At 36.4% G+C, this 14,684-nt stretch overlaps 1 protein-coding gene across 1 annotated transcript in view; it reads left to right on the top strand.

Annotated features, from left to right (window-relative positions):
* Positions 1-14,660, top strand: part of LOC142342808 (synaptojanin-2-binding protein-like) — a 277,612-nt gene extending 262,952 nt beyond the window's left edge. Inside the window, exons 2-3 of the mRNA XM_075394387.1 lie at positions 13,907-14,080; positions 14,160-14,660. Coding sequence (XP_075250502.1) covers positions 13,916-14,080; positions 14,160-14,468 — 474 coding nt within the window. The 5' untranslated portion in view covers positions 13,907-13,915 and the 3' untranslated portion in view covers positions 14,469-14,660. The remainder of the gene's footprint in view (positions 1-13,906; positions 14,081-14,159) is intronic.
* The last annotated feature ends 24 nt before the right edge of the window (positions 14,661-14,684 follow it).

Raw genomic sequence — 14,684 nt, 5'->3', positions numbered from 1 at the left:
CAAAGGTAAATACGGTTGAATACCGATTCTCAATTCAGGATAGAGTAGAGAGAATAGATTTTGACTTGTACTCAAGAGAGGAAGAAACAAATGTGAGATTTGACCTTTTTTCAAATGTTACCATTTCCTTTGGTTTTCTCAATAATACTCCACTAGTGCGTATTGATGCTACTCTTCCTGAACAATTAGTTGGACGGTCAGGTATAAATTGTCTTGTATCTATTAGACCAGAAAAGATTCACAATAGCTATTGCAGCTTATTCCGAGCTTTAGTTGTCAATTGGTTTCGATCAGCAGAGCTAGAGGTGACAGTAGTAAAATTTATTTAGTGACTTCGCTTGTGATACTCTTAATTAAGTTGTCACTTAGATACTTCTAGAGGAGTATTGATGAACCAACTCGAATTTGTTGAAGATGAAACAGAACACCATCTTTCTAATTAAAATCATGACATTGAAGACGGAGATTTTTTTGATGAAGTTTTTAGGCTCAGTATTGAAACGTAGGAGAAATAAATGGATTTGCTATTGTACAACTGCCATATTCGCTATTTGCACGACGTTCAACGGTCGTTCCTTAAACGATTCTGCCGTCCTAGTTCCGTTACTGTTATTCAGCATTGTAGAAACACCAACCAATAAAAAACGTTGTACCAATACAGAGTACAACAATTGTATCCCACTGTACACTTTGCGCAAGATCTTGTTTGATAAACTTGTCGCATTGGGAATTGTTCGCAAAATGTTCGCAAATTTTGACTGCTGTAAACTTTATATTGAATTCCCTTCCTGTGATGAGTTGGAAGACACAATTGAAACGACCTGAATTGAATCATTTAAACAATTATATATCCCTGAATCCTCTAATTTGATTGATAACCTTTGTTCATCTATAACAATGACATAAATCTCTGATTGTACTGTTTGCTTCAACTCTAGAAGAACTAATAAGTAAAGATAAAGCCAAAATGCAGACAAAATTCTCGTCTATTCGAAACCCAATTAAAGCTCAACTTTAATCTGTGGTTGAGAAAATGAATGAGCGGGCAAAAATTCTCCTTAATTTGGGTTCCAAGACTAATGTGTTGAGGAAGAGGAACAGGGCGACATGTTACCACGGTTCCCCACATGCAAAAAGATCAGTTTTCTCACCTATACTTTGTGAATTTCATAAACACTTTAGCTCTGTCTAGATTCAATAGCCGGATGCAATTTAAATGTTCTTAAGATTTATGTTCTAACATATCATATTTACGAGAGGATATCTATAATAATCTTCATTAAAAACCAAATCCTGTTGTTTCCTTCAAGCTGGGAGAAATTCAGCTCCTTGAAAATCTAAACTATCTTGGATGTGATAACTTTCTTGACTGGTTTTAAATGGCTTATGTGACATATTTCGCAAAACTATCGCACATTGGGATCTCTCAAAAAACATTTGGAAGAAGATGAAAGTGATGTAAGTATCGTTATCTTGATTTGTTGGGCAGCAAAAACTAAATTCTAAATTCAGAGATTTCGTCAAGTTGTCAAAAATGTTGTTCTCAGGCGTGAAACGATGCAAAAAAGATGCAAGAATTTTATCACAAGAAAGTTATTAACATTTCAAACCTTGTTGCAATTTGACTACTCCAGGAAAAATTTGTCGACACACATCATCGAATCACAAATGTTTTGCTTTTTGTTGAAGCTGGCAACCATCTAAACGATAAGTTACTAGAAGATATGACTTCTGGCCTATCAATGGTTTTTACTTGGAAACAAATATTTAATTGGACCTACATTAAAATTGAGGAAACCATTGCCGATCTTTTATGGGAATTGATGCGTCAAGACTTGCCTTCTAGACCTTACACGCATTGGGAGTTTAATTCAAATTGTAAAAATTCCGGGACTGAGATTCACATATCTCAATCATTTGAGAATCTTTTTTTAACAAGTACAGTTGCCTTATACCGGTGTGAAATAGGGAGTCACTATAATACTGAAATGAAAAACAATTGATTGGTTTAGCGTTGATGGATTTTCTTCTCTTTGTAGCACAATATTTGAGGCGGTGAGTTGTTCAATTTTTCCCCTGCCAAGAATATAGAGCAAGTTTTTTGGTTGAGGAAATTGAAAGAGACAACATGACCAACTGAGAAAAGATTATTTGAAAAACAAAGAATACATTACCGTGGAAGTTGAGGAATGTAGTTGGTGGTACAAAGTTAAAGAAGAACAAAACGTGAAGTTATTTTCATTTTAAATTATCTCTACGGCTTCAATGTTTTCTAGCCCATCAGGTTGGAAAATTCTTTTTAAAAATTTTAACGTTAAACGTTAACCCTGCTGATATTGGAGAATACACAAGAACTTTTGCATTTGAAAGCCACCTTCTCAAGCAAACACTGCGTAGGTTAATTTCATAATTTAAGTTGGAAAAAGGAACTATTAACAATAAATTACTCTTTATGTGATTTAATAGAGTTGATATGATATCACATAATGTAGCCCTTATATAGGGCTTCAACAGACTTATTCAATCATAAGTAGGTGCTAAATAACAGTGCAACAAAATCACAGCCCTGTTTGTTATAGATAGAAGCAGAGATACAGAGACCAATACCCGAGCAATGAAAAGACTTATTGTTTTCCGAACTGTGAATAGTTTTATTAAATTCTCTGGTTGTCAAGTTAAGGAAAGCAAGTTCATCATATTTTGGGTTCAATTTAAAAGATGTTTCACGGGATACGCTTTTGATCTTTCAATTTTGGGAGTGTTGTCACCAGCGCCAAATTTTACCAACACCCAAGTACGCCCTATATGATGTTAATTTAAATTAGCCAACGCGGAAAGAAATCTGGTTGTCTGGATAGACATTAAACTAGACATTGACAAGCATTTTACCACCAAGATTAAAGCAACCAATGGAATCATTGCCCTGACGAAATATGCTTGAACATCACAGTAAGTGTTTTCAGCAGTAATTACAAGTCAGTCATTCAAACCCAAATTTAATATTGCAATCAAGTTCAGTATCCGCACATGAGAAAACATGTCAACCTGATCGAAAATGCTTAAAGGAGAGCCACGAAATTAGTCAGCCAATTGAGTGAGTTGGACTACGAATCGACACTAAGGGTACTGAATCCTCCAACCCTTGCTTACGGACGAAAAAGTGGACACATGATAGAAATGTATAAGCTAACAAACCAGTTTTGCGACAGCACTGCAAGTGAAAGATTGTTTGAGCCTAACGCCGAAACTACTTGAGAAAACCAGAAGAAGGTGTTTAAAAAAGCAAGAATCGAAAGCAGACGGAACTGCTTCGCTGCGCGAGTGGATGAAGACTAACAAGGTTACATCCAGCCTCCGTCAAACATCTTTAAAAGAAGACTACAAAAGCACTAGGTTGATCTCCACACAATCATTTGAGATGTGGATTGGCACGATGAGATGGTCCCAGAGGCAACGCCTTTCGACCAGAAAACCTGACTTGAATGGTACAATGGAAGAACATTAGTACATAAACTTTAAACACCTAATGATATCATTTGCTCAATAGCCTCAATCTCAAGAATTCAAGTTTTGCTATCAGACACGAATTTTGGATATTGGCTCCCGGCAACTTTGAAAATTTTGTCAAAAGTGTTAAAAATTGTGATAAGGACATCTTGGAATAGATAAAATGGGGCGAATTGGTGTGCTTTTTTGTAAACAATTGCAAAATCATAAGTTGCATTGGTTTTGTGCCTGTAGTTCCTAGTTTTTGGTGCATTTTTTTGCAATGAGGTCTTGTTTTTTTCAAGTTAATATATATATATATATATATATATATATATATATATATATATATACATATATATATATATATATATATATATATATATATATATATATATATATATATATATATCTTTTTCTACTTTGAGAATTATCTCTTTTTGTTTTCTCTACCCGCGAAAATTGAACCCAGTCCAGTACTTTATTTTTTGTGCTCAACCGTTGTGGTAAATTTTTTAAATGTACCTTTAAACATTGCTGTTCAATTTTGTTTGTTTTAATAGTTTCACTGTTCTTGAACTTTAAATATTTGTTCTTCTTTAAACCAGAAATGAGTCTTTTTCTACTACTGCGTCTGCGACATTGTGTCCATGGTTTCATGACAACGCAGCAAGTATGCGCGCTTGAGAACAGAATGTACAAGGGATCGGCGGCGGCGTAAAGTTCTGTGAGACTTACAGAGTTGTTTTTATCCTGTGCGGTGTTCTGCCTTTAGTTACAATTGAATGTATAGTTTTGGTGGTGCTGTAACCGGACGTAAGAGAAGCAAACTAATCAGCTTGATTCACTGACGCCAGTTTTGAAAGGTTCAAATGACCCTTGATCTATAATTACTTTGGTACGAAATGCCTGGGCTACACTTTACCCACTGTTGTTCCTTGTCAACAGTTGAAACTTTCGTGAGATTTGCTTCAGATATCTTCTTTTGCTACCGTGAAAAAGTCATCAGTTTCCTAACCATTGAAGTACATCTCTATAGTCAAAATTAAGGCTTGGTGTCTCAAAGTTACAGTTTCTAGCACGTGCCTCATGGTACACTCCGCTCCATTTTTTGACACCAGAATTCCTAAAAGTTGTAGTCAATCTGCTGTTGTTGAAGTCTGCTGGAAGTTGCTGTTCGGCGTCTTGTCGTATTTTCTTTCTTTTGGTTATTGTCTTTGATTTAGCGAAATTGGATATTCTTGCTTCAACTGCTGATGATTCCTTTGAAAATGTATTGAGTTGTGTCCTCAATAAAACACTGATCTTGATGCTATGGACTTGTCCATATCTCCAAGTATGTCTGAACTGACTTTGAAGATGTCTGCGTTTGAAGAATTCGTTGACTGCTGTTCGAAAAATGCAGCTGCTAATGCTGAAATAATTCTTGATGATGTGTTTGTTATTGTCGTAAAATTTTTGTTAATGTCCTTTTTCTGTGTCGTCTGTAGATTGTTTCTGTGTACTGGTCGTCAACGGTTGCTTAGAGAGTTATATGAAAGAACTGTATGCCTGAAAGTTGAATGGTATTTTTTTGCTGATTGCATTTGATTGTGAACAATAACAACAATTGTGAATCCCATTTTTGACTGGCTGATTGGGGAATGTCAGATACTGAATGATTTTTGGAAATTTTCTGATGCTGGGCTGTTCATTGAAAGTTGTTGATGACAAAGTGATTCTCCCCGTGTTCCCTACCTCACCTAAACCTACCATTACTTTGCACCTCATGCGCATTTCAAGCCTGTTTTCTCCAAATTATCGTTTGTCGGATTACCAAATTTTTTCCAGTACTTTTTACCTCTGGCGTTTGGTTTTAACTAATCTGTTTTAGTGTCATCTACATATAAAAAATACTTTTATCCTGATGGTTAAACTCTCTGCTGTGGAGCAACAAGCAACAAGGGGCTTAACGGTGCATTTGAATTCCAAAACCTACCAAATTTCTGTCAAGAATCTGTCTTCCTGTTAATCCTACCAACCTAAATTTTTCCAATTGAAAGTGTTTTTGTAATGTACGATAGATTTTGCTATTTTGAGTAGCCTTGTGAGTCACTTTTTGAAATCCTACCTGTAGGTTCCAATCAATACTGTGACTTGGAGATTATCCATAGTTGGAATATTGACATGTTTTAATATGGTCCTACTTCCTAACAATGTCCCCCGGACGCACCATCAACTTTGGCAAATTGATGTTTTGCACAACATAAATCTATGTGAGGTTGCAGCGTTCGTCGTCTTTCAAAGTTAAATTTTCTGTTGATGTTGGGTAACATATTTTTGTGTCCGTTCCGTTGCCTCCTTCCAAAACAAGTTGTTGACTTGTTTCTTTCTGAAAACGAAATTCATCAGCTGTCTCCGAGAGAAGTATTGTCAAGCTGCTTCCTGGGTCGATGAACGCGTATGTCCTAACTTTGTTCTCCTTGTTATGTAAAATAATTGGCATGACAAAGAGAAGATTTGTTGTTTTAGTCGCTGCTGTATTGTCTTTTGTTGTGGTTGTATCTTTGCTGCTGATGTTCACAAATGAGTAGCCATTTCCTCTCGAGTTGTTCAATTAGGAGTTTGTTTGAACAAATGAGGTCAGTTTTTCGTCTGTATCTGCTGTTGGCACCGTGTAACATAGTGTTGTGTCGTTGTCCGCATCCTTTCTCCATCTAATTGAAGTTTGAAGGAGAGTTGTTGGCTCGATGGTTTAACCCCAGACAGTTTCTGCAAAGTTTCAACTGGTAATTCGTTTGAAGTCTTTCATCTGTAGTCTTTGCTTTAAACGTTTGGCAATGGAATAACTGATGGATACCATCGTTGAAGTGACAAGACAGAAGCTGATTGTTGGTTTTGCTTCCTCCTGTTGCTTGAAACACTTGCGTTGTGCTCGGCTGGTATTATTGGTTGTTGTTGTTGTTGTTGTTGTTGTTGTTGTTGTTATTTTTGATGTTAACGTTGTTGTTGCTCAAGTTTTTTATGTTCTGTGTTGGGTGTTGTTGCTGCTGTTGCTCCCTGATCGGATGTGTTGATTGTTGCTGAAATTGTCGTGTTCCTTTTGTGATAAAGTTTTGTTGATGTGGTCACTGGGAGTGTTAAGGTTAGTGCCGTTTCGCCCTTGATGCGTTGAGAGTTCATGTGCTATTTCATTAATCCATTCTTTGTACTGGTGTCCATTGCAAGCAAAAGTTTCAATTTATGTTTTGGCTTTTCCAATCACAAGTCCCTGTAGATAGGCGATCTTCTGTCCATCACTCAGATGAGTGTCTCCAATCATAAAGCTGAAAGCCGAAACGGCTGTACCAATAGGCCCATTTGCTCGGGTCACCCTTCAACTTCTTAAGATCCATCTGTGGAAGAGCTTCAACATAAAGCGCATAGAATGTCCTAACTTTGTTCTCCTTGTTATGTAAAATAATTGGCATAACATCGAGGAGATTTGTTGTTTTAGTCGTTGCTGTATTGTCTTTTGTTGTGGTTGTATCCTTGCTGCTGATGTTCACAAATGAGTTGCCATTTCCTCTCGAGTTGTTCAATTAAGAGTTTGTTTGAACAAATGAGGTCAATTTTCGTCTGTATCTGCTGTTGGCACCGTGTAGCATAGTGTTGTGTCGTTGTCCGCATCCTCTCTCCCTCTAATTTGAGTTTGAAGGAGAGTTGTTGGCTCGATGGTTTAATCCCAGACAGTTTCTGCAAAGTTTCAACTGGTAATTCGTTTGAAGTCTTTCATCTGTAGTCTTTGCTTTAAACGTTGGGCAATGGAATAACTGATGGATATCATCGTGGAAGTCACAGGACGATTGTCCAAGGAAGAGATGTTGTTGATGGCCTGTAATTATTCATTTTTTCCAATAAATTGCTGATAATGACATTTTGAGTACACAAAACGCTGTCTCAACTCTTTTATTGTATCCCTATACCGGAGTCCGTTGCAAGCAAATTCTTCAATTGCTGTTTTGGCTTTTCCAATCACAAGTCCCTGTAGATAGGCGATCTTCTGTCCATCCCTCACATGAGTGTCTCCAATCATGAAGCTGAAAGCTGAAAGGGCTGTACCAATCGGCCCATTTGCTCGGGTCACCGTTGTACTTATTGATATCAATCTTTGGAAGAGCTTCAACATAAAGCGTATAGAACGGAACTGGTTGTGAAAACGTTGTTGACAATGGCGGTAGTTGTACTGTTGGCTGATTGAATGTTTGTGTGTCGCCCATTGCGGTTACTCTGTTCTGCTGGTCGTTTAGGTTGCTTGAGTAAGCTAGTCTGTCAAACCACAAGCTGTTGAGGTTTTCACGTTGAGCAGAATTGCTTGTTTTTGGTTGTTCGTTATGTAGGTTACCGTTAAAGGATGTTTGCTGTTGTCTAATTGTTCTAGTGTTGATGTTGTTGTTCGTTGTTGAGTTATTATCTGACGAATTGACTGCTACTTTTGTCTCGTTGTTGTCTTGTAAGTTGAAATTTGCTGTGGTGTTTTCTTGCGAAGGGTGATTCTGAATTTTAGTTTCCATGTGACCGATGGTGTTCCAGCTGTCAGTGACTTTGCCGATGTAATTCTCGAGCTGATCGTCGTCAAGCTGTGAAATCAACTCGTAACTTGTTTCCTCGAACTCGGAAAACATTTCCGCTGCCTCTTGATGAACATTTTTTGCTGTTTTAGTAGTCCCACTGTCAATAAATTTTTATTATTATTGTTATTTTTATTATTATAATTGTTATTATTATTTTTATTATTATTATCATTATTATTATTTTCATTATTATTATTTTTAATTTTATTATTATTATTATTATTATTATTATTAGTATTATTTTTATTATTAATATTATTATTATCATTATTATTATCACTGTTATTGTTAGTATTATTATTTTTATTATTAATAACATTATTATTATTATTATTTCTATAATTATTATTATCATTATTATTATCATTGTTATTATTATTAGTATTATTATTATTATTATTATTATTATTATTATTATTATTATTATTATTATTATTATTATTATTATTATTATTATTAATATTATTATTATTAATATTACTATTATTATTATTATTATTATTATTATTATTATTGTTATTATTATTATTATTATTATTATTAATAAAGTTTTTATAGGTTTAGGCACCATTTAAAAACTCAACAGTGCTACAATATAAAACATTCTGAATAAAAAATGTTAAAAATTTTTCTATAAGTCCGCTCGTCTGTCATCACCTTCAATTCAAACGGCAGTCTGTTCCACTCATGAGGAATTGCATGGTTGAAAATCTTTTTTCCAAAGTTAGTTTTAAGTACAGAAATTTGAATGTTGTATAGATACTGGCATCTTATAACTTTATCTTTGCGAGACACAGGAGAGCTAAGATACAATGCAACTCGTTGAGGATGATGAATAAGGCGATGGCGGAAAATAAATTTTTGAACAACACACGTTTCTGCACAGGCAACCAGTGTAGCTGCTAGATGAATCTTGGAATTGGTGTTCTGGTTGACAGTCGAAATATCAACCTGCATGCACAATTCATTATCCGTTGTCACTTCCCATGAAGTACAGCAGGTAATCCATAACAAAGTGAGTTGCAGTAGTCAAGCCGCGAAATAATCATAACTCTTACCAACTCTACTAGGACATCACTGCCAACTGTGTCTCTGATAGAATAGATCTTCCGTAGCATATAGTAGCAGGCAGAAGTAACTGAACTGATTTGCTTTGTAAACAAAATCCTGTCATCCAAAACGAAGCCAAGAAAATTAACGTGATCTGATTGTTTGGAATCCATAGGGAGTTTTAGATTAGCATTGAAAAAATGTTTTTTCTACTACTTTTATAAATTCTGTTTTACCAAAATTTAATTTCAGTTTGGCGCCACGAAACCTTTTCCGCAAGGTGCTAATAATCAAATCAATATTCTCTTGAGTCACCGTTTCCTCATAGACAAAGTAAATATCGGTATCGTCCGCATAGAAATGATCGTTTATATTTAGCTGTTTAAATATGAGCTCCAATGGGATTGAATAACAGGAGAAAAGCAGATAAAACCAATTATTTAGGTAGTCAGTTGTAATTTCCCGCTCCGAAGCCAACACATCTTTTAATAATATTTTCTGAGATCGACCACTCATATAGAATTTTAGGAAACGGTCAACAGAAACTCAGAATCCAAGGCTAACGTCGAGAATGAATAGAAGTATATTATGATCCAGTAAAAGCTGGCGAGATAACAATTCCAATGTATAAAGTGCTCTTCTTTTTAGCTCTAAATTAAGTAACAAGTCAATGGTAACTTTTAGAAGGGCCGTTTCTGTAGAGTAAAGTTTTCTATACGCACTTTGATAAGCACAAAACAAGGCACTGATCTGAAGGTGATTGGTTAGTTGTAAAAGAACTGATCTTTCTAATAAGTGCAATGTATAACTGAGGCTTGATATTGGTCGATAATTTGCAAAATGCTCAGAATCAAGATTAACGTTTTTATATTAACGTTTAGCAACTGCTTGTTTAAGAGCCTGAAGGAGAATTTCCTTCGCCAGAAAAAAAATTGATGAGGTTCAAAACTACTGAAAGCAATTCTTTAGGAAAAGATTTTACTATCCTTGTCGGAATCCAGTCTAGCATTGATTTACTAGTCGTTGAATTTGTAAGCAGCTTCTTCAAATCGCTCAGGGATAACAGAGTGAAGGGGCATAATTGCTTATTTGTCAACGGAATGGTCTCTGGACACTCCGCTGCCTGAATTGATGCAATAATTTTCCCCAAATTTTGAAATAAAATACTTAATACAATCTTTGGCAAGAGTTTCTTTATTTTCATAATTTGAAAGTTTCTGCTCTTCTTTACCAAGTAAGGATTTCAATAGCGCTTACTTTCAACGTGTGCATTTTTCATACAAGGCATTGTTGATGAATAACACTTTTTTTATCAAAATAGAAACTTATCAAAATAGATTTTGGTATTTATTTCAAAATGCGCTTTCAAATCAACGCTTCGGGTCTTTCGGTATAATTGCTCTTTTTCTTCCTCTTCAAGAAAAACAATTCATCGTCATAAAACGGGCATTTATGTTCAAACAAGGTTTTAGTCTTAAGCTGTAGGTGATCATTCAATATATTTTCTTCTGCTGCCAGATAGTCATTCTAGGCTTTATCCACACTCAAAGTCAAAAAAAGTGTTCAATTTTATATAAACCATAATTTCGTCCGACGATATAACATGATCTAGGAAGCTATCGGATTTGTGAGTTTGGCATTTGACGCGCAAGTTCTTCAATAAAAAATACAGAGAACTGTTGACACTCAGGCAAAAGCTGAAATCGCCTAGGATAACAATTCTATCAAAGCGTAATTTTTTATCTTCCAGGAAATTATTAAAATTATCAATAAGCAGCCTGATTTTTTCCTCAAGGCACTTTGTACACGGTGACTACGAAAAAAATTGTTGCCTGAGTATTCAAGGTTGCACAGCAGCATTCGAGGGGCTCTGAAGATTGACTTTCAAAATTTTATAATTGAATATTTGACCTATTGAATAAACAAATTCCTCCATCTCTTTTATTGATCCGCGGTGCACTGTGAAACTTAGAACCAGAGGGGCAACATTGTTGCAAAAGGAAATTATCATCTCTGTTATCGCTAATCCTTGATTTGACACATATTCCAATATCTATCCCATTGATTTGTAATAAAGCATTCAGTTCTTTTTTCTTGTTTCTTACTCGTTTTTCAATGTTGTCAGAAAATCTATATTGTAGTCATTTTTTTCAACGTTTTTCAGCCATTCACGGGCTGGCTCAATCAGATATAATCTTGATACGGTAACATTTTCACACCAAAAATCAGGGGACTGTACTTTTTCATCTTCAAAATTAAAAACACAATAAAATGACTTAAGCTGTGATTTTAGTCTTAAAATTTGACGAACATGAAGGAGTGCAATGCCGTTTGCATCACAGTATTTTTTCATTTATGTGACAGTGATATGTTGGCTAAGTTGTCCGACATAGATTTGACGGCGCTTATGAGGTCTCTTCACACCCGATTTTACCGATGTGTTCGTATTGGTACCAGCCTATGATTCGTTAGAAGGTCTTAACCTTTGTTGTGTTGTTTCTGTAGTCAAATCGTCGATTTTTTGTTTTTCTACTACCTAATTCACTTTTATAACTCAATTTGATGTCATTTCGGGTTCTCAGGAACCCCGTCTTTTCTTCTTTAAGAAACGGAAAATTCGGCTTTTTTTCGTAGCTATTTGAATTCGATGTAAAGAAACCTCCCAAATAAGAGCATCGATGCCTTCTAGTTTTTGCTCAATTAAAGAAATTCTATCCAGAACCTGCATCTCTGCAGCGAAAATTGGCAAACACTTCTTAAAGGACCAAAAAATCATTCCACTAATTTTGAATTTTTCGTAATGCCCAGACACGTAAGGTGGACGTAAACCGTTTTACACTTAACACAGTGGGTACCGACTTGGGCACTGCATCGCTGTAAACAAATTTCACAAAACCCTTCTGGGGGTGGTGGCGGTGGCGGAGATGCCCTTTTTGAAGGAAAACATAAAAGGGCATCAAAGGAGTTCGCCCACAAGCGGCTTCAATCTGGCAGAAGAGGGTTTATTAAACACAAAATAGCTTTTAAAATAATCCATTAACTTAAGTTAAAAACTTTTGCAAGGTCAGTCAAGCAGATCAAATAGATACGGAGAACAATCACGCCAAATGTTTGAGCTGTAAACTTTTCTAACGTGCAACGGATTAAGTTCTTCGAATAATACCAGCTAAGTGAATCGATCGAGCAGATGCGGAGAAACCTCACGCCAAAAAATAGAATAATTCAAATCGAGATGTTTGTTCCAGATACGAATTCTTCCGCCAGAATCTGATATCCCCACAAATTTGGGCTACCCAAACAATGACCGGCCTCTTATGACTCAGTTAATAACAACAATCACGAGCTAAAACAAAATTAAATAGCCTCCCGGTTGCAAAATGGAGACAATTTAATAAATTTATCACAAAAATTAGGCTAATTCGCTCATGGTTTGCAGGTTCCTCGCAATTTTTCCCACATACCCTGATTAAGAGTAGAAAGGATTTTGAGCGATCAGCTCAAGGGTTTGCTACCATTCACAAGATCCAATTTAATTTAGTTTTATTTGATCGAGTGCTTTCAAAACGGGGGTTGCATGGTTCTGTTCGGCATGGCTGTTAGGCGGTTTGTATTCTGCTTTGTGTTTTGTGTTGTTGAAATGTTGACTGTGCTGGGGGGTCTTTATTGTCCGGTGAGGGGGGAGGAAGGGGGTCTTGGTCTTTGTGGTTAATTCGTGGTCTCTGTCTGTGCCTCTGCCTTGAGGTTGCACGTTCGAGCATTGTTAAGGGGGGGGGGGGTCACCAGAAAAAACTGTGCGGTTTTCCGCCTTCAGTTAATATTGATTGTGTAGTGTTGGTGGTGCTGTGGTGGGAGGTCAGAGAAGCAAACAAATCAGCTTGCTTCACTGACGCCAGTGTTGGTGTTTCACCCTTGAGTTAAAGTTACTTTGGCACGATATGCCTGGGCTACCCTTTGCCCACTGTTGTTCCTTGTCAACAGTTGAAACTTTTGTGAGATTTGCTTCAAAAATCTTTTTTTTGCTACCGTGAAAAAGTTATCCATTTCCTAACCATTGAATTACATCTCTAATCAACATTATGACTTGGTGTTTCAAAGTTAGTTTTTAGCTCGTGCCTCCTGGTATATATCCGCTCACGGCTATTAAGTGAAACGTTCTCAGGTCGTTTGTTAGGATTCTGCAAGCATTTTGGGTCTTTCTCATGCTAGCTAGCTTATTGGTCTTTTAACTTATAGTCCCAATCATGTTATTTATTCCATAATGGGTGGGCTATAAAAGACCCGGATTTTTTTATGAACGGAAAACTGCTTCAGGTATCTTTTTGATTATGGATCCCTTGAAAAGAACAAGCTCGCATGTCAAGAGTCGCTCGATCGCAAAAACGAGCTTGCTATTTTGGGGGTCGTCTATGTTGGCATCTATGTTTTTCTTCAGACTGTCTTATAATCACCACTACAGGCAGAAAAAGTTCGCGACCAATTCCGTGGCCTTGAAGTACTTCTATCGAATTCATGATAGTATTCCTATATTCCCACCGTTATTGGAAATTGATCTTGTGCGATTCAAAGCCTCATCAGAACAGGAGAAATATTACAGATGACAAAGTGCTATGTCTGTTTTCTGTCCTGTCACAGTCAGAATTAAGTTTTTTTTTAATAAAGCCAGATACCTGTCAACAGCCTCTTGAAAAATTCAAAAACTTATATGAAGCTTGTATTCTTACATCAATGTTACAGAGATAACGTCAACTTGCATCTATTACTAAAGTTACTCTATTTGCAGATTGGAGATGTCTTCGGAAGACACCAAAACTATAGTTCTTGACAAAGGACAGAAGGGACTGGGGTTCCATATCAGAGGGGGATATGACAATCAGCACATACCAGGAGATACTGGAATTTTTGTTACTCGTCTAAAAGAAGGTGCAGCTGCCCATACTGATGGTAGATTAAAAGTATGTTTATGGCATCAATGTAGCCCCATTGTTGAGTTTGATTTCATTCAATCTGTTTATACTATGTTAACTTTTTCAGGAAGGTGACCGTATTCTTGAAATTGACGGTATCTCAGTACGAAACGTAACCCACAACGAAGCGGTCTCTCTGTTTCTTCGAACCGGACCCTCGTGCCAACTGCTGGTGGAGCCTGACGCAGAGCGGAAAGCGCTTACCAAAGCGGCAGCATCCTTGCAATCAAACTCCCTCATCACATCATCCAGAAATAGCGACAGTACTCTCTTCACTGCCTCTAACGTCATTGTATTCACAGCAGGTGCTCTTACTTTATCCCTCATCACATTGTATCTGGCTCGAAAGAAGGGCTGGTCATTGTTCAAGAGATAGTCCAATTTTTGGAGGCCCCTGATGATTACTGAACACTTCCGGAGCGCTACAGTTAATAAATACCTTTGATGTGGCTTCAAAGGCTTTGACCAATGTTGAGCTATGTAAAGATTGGATAAAATTTTAAATTTATAAAAGTGCTAGATAAATTATTGAAATATTTGAGTACAAATTCCAAGTTTTGAATAAGTATTTGAAATATATGAACACCTTCGG

The sequence above is a fragment of the Convolutriloba macropyga genome, chromosome 7 (assembly GCF_964194025.1).
Source record: "Convolutriloba macropyga chromosome 7, txConMacr16.3, whole genome shotgun sequence".
Classification (NCBI taxonomy): Eukaryota; Metazoa; Xenacoelomorpha; order Acoela; family Convolutidae; genus Convolutriloba; species Convolutriloba macropyga.
Note: the sequence above shows the minus strand (reverse complement) of the source record. Positions and strands in the feature narration are given on the sequence as shown.